Source organism: Leptidea sinapis, chromosome 2 (genome assembly GCF_905404315.1).
Source record: "Leptidea sinapis chromosome 2, ilLepSina1.1, whole genome shotgun sequence".
Classification (NCBI taxonomy): Eukaryota; Metazoa; Arthropoda; class Insecta; order Lepidoptera; family Pieridae; genus Leptidea; species Leptidea sinapis.
The window spans coordinates 19,687,830-19,693,720 of NC_066266.1; the positions used below are offsets into that span (position 1 = coordinate 19,687,830).

Below are 5,891 nucleotides of genomic sequence, written 5' to 3' on the forward strand. Positions count from 1 at the left end.
TTGTTGTACCGTTTCACCAATTGTTTCCAAGCATCCTCATAATTTTGTTCTGTAATAGCAAAATTGCGTAATAATGTCTTTGGTTCACCAGTTAAATTAGCTTTTAAGTAATGTAGCTTTTGCACACAAGAAAGATTTGAATTACTGTGTATCAATGAAACAAACATGTCATAGAAACTCTGCCATTCTTCATATTTACCACTAAATATAGGTAACTGTATTCGCGGAAGTGGTATATTTGACATTTTCACTGTCTCAGGTGTTAACGCATATGAACTCCGTGGTTTGGCAGTTGACAGGGCAGATTTGAGCAACTTTTATATGTATTGTATTTTTCTTGAAAAGAATCATATGTATCAAATGTAAAATATGTCATTGTTTCTTTACTGCTCTGTGGTACCGTGGAAATTAACTTTTTGTGGCCTACCTTGAATTCCTGAAAAATCTCCTCCAATGTCTGTAGCCTTGTTTCGATATATGCATATGTTATTCTCTCCTTTGGCGACTTTTTATTGTTTTTCAGCCTTTTGAAGTCTCTCGAAGAAATAAGAATTTCGTTGGCCATTTCGCAGTTGTTTTACGTCAGAACCGTAGGTAAATATTTCAATGTTATAACTGAGAGGCGGGGGCGAGATAGTGAGAAGACTTATATTTCCGTAAGAATACGTTTAAATTATGCAATACAATTCTGAGCAGTGCACACTGCTGGCTCTGAGTATCCCAACGGGGGGTGGAAGTACTCAGGGTCAGCAATGTATTACTAAACTAGCAAAAGACACTAGGCCGTCCCAACAGTGGTGGAAGCGGGTAGCGTGCTCATACTAGTTCCTATTCTGGATACCTATAACATTTGAGGCGGTCCAGAGGTCCCTATTCTCGACAAACAAACGTTAGCGACGACTAACTTGACGGCAGAGTTATCTAGCGGCGTCGGGAGTAAATATCGCTCATGCTGATAGTTGTATGCACGGTGAGGTGGCAGCAGGACTCGTAGCGCCATCAAGGTGCAGGTAGGCCGTAACTATGTTATGTTATCCATATTGTGTTACAGATCTCCCCCTCTGTCCACGAAGTCGACCCGACGAGAGAGAGACAGGACTAAATCATCTATTCGTTCTTGATCGTTCTTTACGTGGTCTACCACGAGGGCTAGGCACAGCCTTCTTTACAGCACCCTGCTTATTTGGCCTTCCTCTTTTGCGTATCGGCAATGTGGGTTCAGGGACTTCAGTGTCTCCTGCTCGGAAAGGAACCAAAGCCGATGCACCAACGGGTGTATTTGTCTCAGTGCTTGCGACTTCAAATGAGCTGGGGCCGTGTCGTCGCACGATCAGGTAAGGACCATCGCGCCGCGGGGCCAGTTTGGAGCTAAATCCTTGACTGGATTTACTCAGTGCATGGGTAGTTACCAACACTAGGTCTCCGGGTTGATAGTCTGGACAAGCTTGTCTCTTCTGATCGACATAGTCCTTTCGTTTTTCTTCTTTTGCGTCTTGTATTTCTCGCGCCTTGAGCAATGTATCAGCCATCATAAGCAGGCGAGGAGTGATTTCTTTGATGAAGTTTTCGTTCTCCACAATCTTTCGAAGATCGTGGTGGACATCATCTGGCGTTCGTTATTCGCGTCCGAACGTGAGGTATGCAGGTGTATAGCCAGTGGAGCATGATGTCGCTGTATTCATTGCGAAACGGATACTTGGCAGCTTCTCTGCCCATATCGTATGACTATCCTTTACCAAGATGGCTAGTTGCATCTTCAGGTCGCGATTCCGTCTTTCAACAGGATTCTTTTGTGGGTGATAGACGGGAGTGAATCCGTGTTGGATACCTAAGCAAATCTTCTTGGTGTGCCATATCTCAATACTACTTCGTCAAGGAGGATTTTGGCACACTCTTCTGCAGTGGCTCGTTCTAGGGCAAACAATTCCACCCAACGAGTTGCAACATCCTCAATAATCAAGATCCAGTTCTGGTTAGCAGCGGTTCGAGGCAAGGGTCCGAATAAATCGAAGGCTACTACTTCAAAGCGCTGATTCTGAGCAGTAGTCTGAAGCAAACCAGCGGGCTTCTGATTTGATGCCTTGTAGCGTTGGCAATAAATGCAATTACGGACGTATGCTTCTTTATCCTTCCTCATCCCTTTCCAGAAGTAACGCTTCGCTATGCGTTCAAAGGTTTTGTCCGCGCCATAATGTCTAGCAGTTGCTTCATTATGGTAAGCGTGGATGATGCTAGAGTGCTCCTGTTTCGGGATCACCAATTGACTAGTTTCGGCGTCAGAGTGCGGGTTATAGCGATACAACAGTCCATTATCCATATGATAACCCTTTCTACTCCAGTATCTAGCATTTTCTTCGTCATTATTCTCTAAGCTACTGGCTATCTTTAGAATATTCTCATCCTTACGCTGGTCCGTCCTTATCACTTCCTTGCTTCTCACAGGCATGTCTACTACTACAGTGCAGAGTCCACAGTCATCTTCTGTTGCAGGTTCGCAGCTAGGGCGGGACAAGGAGTCCGCGACGACATTCGTCCTACCAGGAATATACTTGATAGTGATATCGTAGGGCTGCAGCAATAGGGCCCATCTAGCCAATCGCCCTGTTGGGGATTTCAAGGACATAAGCCACTTAAGGGCTTGGTGGTCGGTCAAAACGGTTATCTTGCCTCCTTCAATGTAGCCCCGAAATTTGGTAACTGCCGACACAACTGCCAGTGCCTCTCGTTCCGTCGTGGAGTAATTTCGCTCAGGCTTGGTCAGGAGTCGACTGGCGTACTCGACAGGGTGCTCTGTCTCTCCCTCCCCCTGGACCAGAACGGCTCCGAGTGCGTAACTGCTGGCATCAGTTTTGATGGTGTACGGCTTGGTTTCGTCGGCTTGTGCAAGCACCGGTGTAGACGTCAAGCATTCACGGAGTTTTGCAAAGGCATTAGCCTGGTCTTCTTCCCATTTCCAGGCATCGTTCTTTTTGGTCAAGCGCGTCAGGGGTTCGGCTACTTTTGCAAAACCAGGTATAAACCTTCTATACCAGGAACACATCTGGACAAAGGATAACAAATGTTTCAGGTTTCGCGGCGGGGGCATACCCAGTATGGCATTGACTTTTTCAGGATCAGGCTGCAGTCCCTCAGCAGTGATGAAGTGGCCTAAATATTTCACCTTTTGACAGCAAAAGTTACACTTCTCTCGGTTTGCTGTCAGGTTATACTCTGTTAATTGATTGAAGACATCTTGCAAATCCTTGAGGTGCTGTGCAAAGGTAGCGGACATGACAATCAAGTCATCTTGGTATACCATCATCTTGATGTGGCTAAGCGATATTCGGAATCGGTCCATCATACGTTGAAAGGTGGCCGGGGCGTTACGTAACCCAAAAGGCATTCTGAGGAATCTGTACATCCCGAATGGTGTGACGAAACCAGTTTTGTCCCGGTGTTCCTTCTTAACGCTTATCTGCCAGTAACCAGCGCGAAGGTCTATAGTGCTCATGTATGGCAACGGTTTGGCGTTATGGAGCAAGTCGTCAATTCTGGGCAGTGGATATGGATCAGGGGTCGTGACTGCGTTAAGCTGTCGGTAGTCTACACAGACTCTGATGCTTCCGTCCTTCTTAGGAATCATGACTACAGGTGCTGCCCATGGCGACGAGCAGGGCTCGATCACATTCTCAACCAACATCTTCTCGATCTCTTTCTTGAGTACTTCAGCCTTTACAGGTGACAGGCGGTATGGTGGTACTGAACCGGTGTCGATGGAGTGTTCGAAGTTCTTCACGGGATTTCCATTAAGTGTGAACACTTCCTGGTTTTCTCCTAAGAATAGTTCCAGCTCTCTGACCTCAATAGATAATATGGATGTGGACGGGAAGAGATCATCATCACATTCAGTTGAGTCCACTTCATAGCTTTGGAGGCTCATCCTAGCGTCTTCATATAGCGCGTCTAGGATAGGGGATTAGTTGAGCGGTATGTCGTTATTACGCTTCTTGCAAGGAGGAGGCGTAGACATGGCGATCCTCTTCAACGGACCATAGGGACGTTCAAAGCTGGCTGCTGTGTTGCTTACTTCAGGCAGCGAAGGTGATAGAGAGTAGGCACTTTCTGCGGCCATGAAAGCTACTCCTTCCCCGAACTTCACAAAACTTTCTTCATACAGTTCGAATTCATCAAATGGATCCTCAATGAAGAACCAAGTATATTGTGGGAGGTTAAGGACTATATGAGCGTCTTCTATAAAACCAACTCCAAGCAGGGTCCTGTTGTGGCGTGACCCGGGCAGGACCAGGAAAGTGGTGGGAACAGTATGGTCACTGGTCTTGACTGGTGCCTGGGTAACTAGTACGGTTTGCGGTCTCTGAACGCCATCAGCCATGGTGATGCTCACTCTTAACTCCTTGAAGGCAAAGCCTTTCTTCCGTAACTCGCAATATAGTGAGTACGAGGCAATACTTGATTTGGCGCAGCTATCCAAATAAGCAACAGTAGCTACTCCGCCAACGTCGACATAGATGACGGGTCTATCCCTCGAATCTGTAGTAGCAGCAACTGAGCAACATCCGACGTCCGCCGCGGGGCGCTGAACTTTGTTTGCGTTGCACGTCGGGCAATTACTTCTTATAACGCCTAGTGTACCGCAGCCATAACATTTAAATTTTGCAGAGGACGGGGACGGAAACTGCGTGACTGCCTCAACAGTGTTGGATTTAGTGATTTTCTGGGGATGATCCTTGCGTGCTTATAACTTCTTGCAAGTCTCGGTGGTGTGACCGTAGTTTTTGCAATACCTACAATGGCCTTTCCGTACTGGCGTTGGCCCTGATTCCTTGGCTGGTAGAAACTCGTTCGTAGTAGTCGACATTCCAGCGTGGTCTTTTTCCTTCAGGACCTGCTCCGCTGCTTGGGCCGCCTTTAGAAGTTCCTTGAAGTCCTTAACTTCCGCACGAATAACTTTTTCCCTGATGTCCAGGCGTAATAGCCCATACACCATGTCCAGCTGGTCAATGGGCTGGGCCCTGGGAAGTTGGGAAAACAACAGCCGCTTGCGACGCACAAATTCTTCGGTAGAAGTGCCTGGGAGTTGTTTTTCTTGTGTGATGTCGATGAAAGTCAGGTAGGCTTCGCGAACAGGAGCAAAATTATCTCGCAATCGTGTTTCGAAGTCAGCCCACGAAGTCACGTCGTTCTTGACCCCTAACCACCAAACACCAGCTTCACCCTTCAGTAAAATGGGCAGTTCACTGAGTGCAGTCATTTCGCCGATATCAGCCGAACGTTTAAAAATATTTACCGCTGACAGGAACGCTTCCACTGCTTCAGCGTCCTTTGCACCATTATAGGTGTAGTTACAGTAAGGGCGCGTTCCCACTATGTCGTAACGACTAATTTATCGTTCGAAGACTGTCGTCTCTACCTGTTCCCATTATAACGATTGTTTGTCGTCAACATTTTTTATCGTTTAGCGACTGTCGTATCTAGCTGTTCCCATTGGATCGCTCAGATCGCTCGCATCATCAGCAAGCTACAAATCTAGTCGCCTCTGCGTTCGCTTGGTGATTACTAGTGCGTTTACTCTCCTGAGTTCAATGGACGAAGATGAAATTTTAATAATGTATTTCTTTTTGAAAAGAAGGAAAATGAAGCAAGCAATGAAAAGAAAGTACTGGGTACATCCAATGTTAATGAAAAGAATTCCATTAGGATTATGTCAGAGTTATATAGAAGAATTAAAAAGTGATGATGGAAAGTTTTATGAGTATTTAAGAATGACTGTCACCACCTTTGATAGCCTACTGGTACGACTTGCAGACAATCTTAGAAGAGAAAACACACATTTCAGAAATTGTATAAGTGCCGAAGAAAGACTAGTGATAACTTTAAGGTAAGTAAATAAA

General features: G+C 46.0%; 1 protein-coding gene across 1 annotated transcript; it reads right to left on the reverse strand.

Annotated features, from left to right (window-relative positions):
* Positions 1-229: 229 nt before the first annotated feature.
* LOC126973434 (uncharacterized) lies at positions 230-5,251 on the reverse strand. Its single transcript, XM_050820700.1, has 3 exons — positions 5,169-5,251; positions 4,121-4,463; positions 230-2,128 (listed from the first exon to the last, which is right to left on the reverse strand). The coding sequence occupies exons 1-3, from the start codon at positions 5,249-5,251 to the stop codon at positions 1,829-1,831; spliced, it is 726 nt and encodes a 241-aa protein (XP_050676657.1). The 3' UTR covers positions 230-1,828.
* Between the last annotated feature and the right edge of the window lie 640 nt (positions 5,252-5,891).

Coding starts and splice junctions, on each gene's coding strand:
- LOC126973434 (XM_050820700.1), bottom strand. CDS start 5,251: ATGACTGCACTCAGTGAACTGCCCATTTTACTGAAGGGTGAAGCTGGT. Junction 4,464..5,168: donor GTCAAGAACGACGTGACTTC/GTGGGCTGACTT, acceptor TTATTTGGATAG/CTGCGCCAAATCAAGTATTG. Junction 2,129..4,120: donor TTGTGAAGTTCGGGGAAGGA/GTAGCTTTCATG, acceptor GGGATGAGGAAG/GATAAAGAAGCATACGTCCG.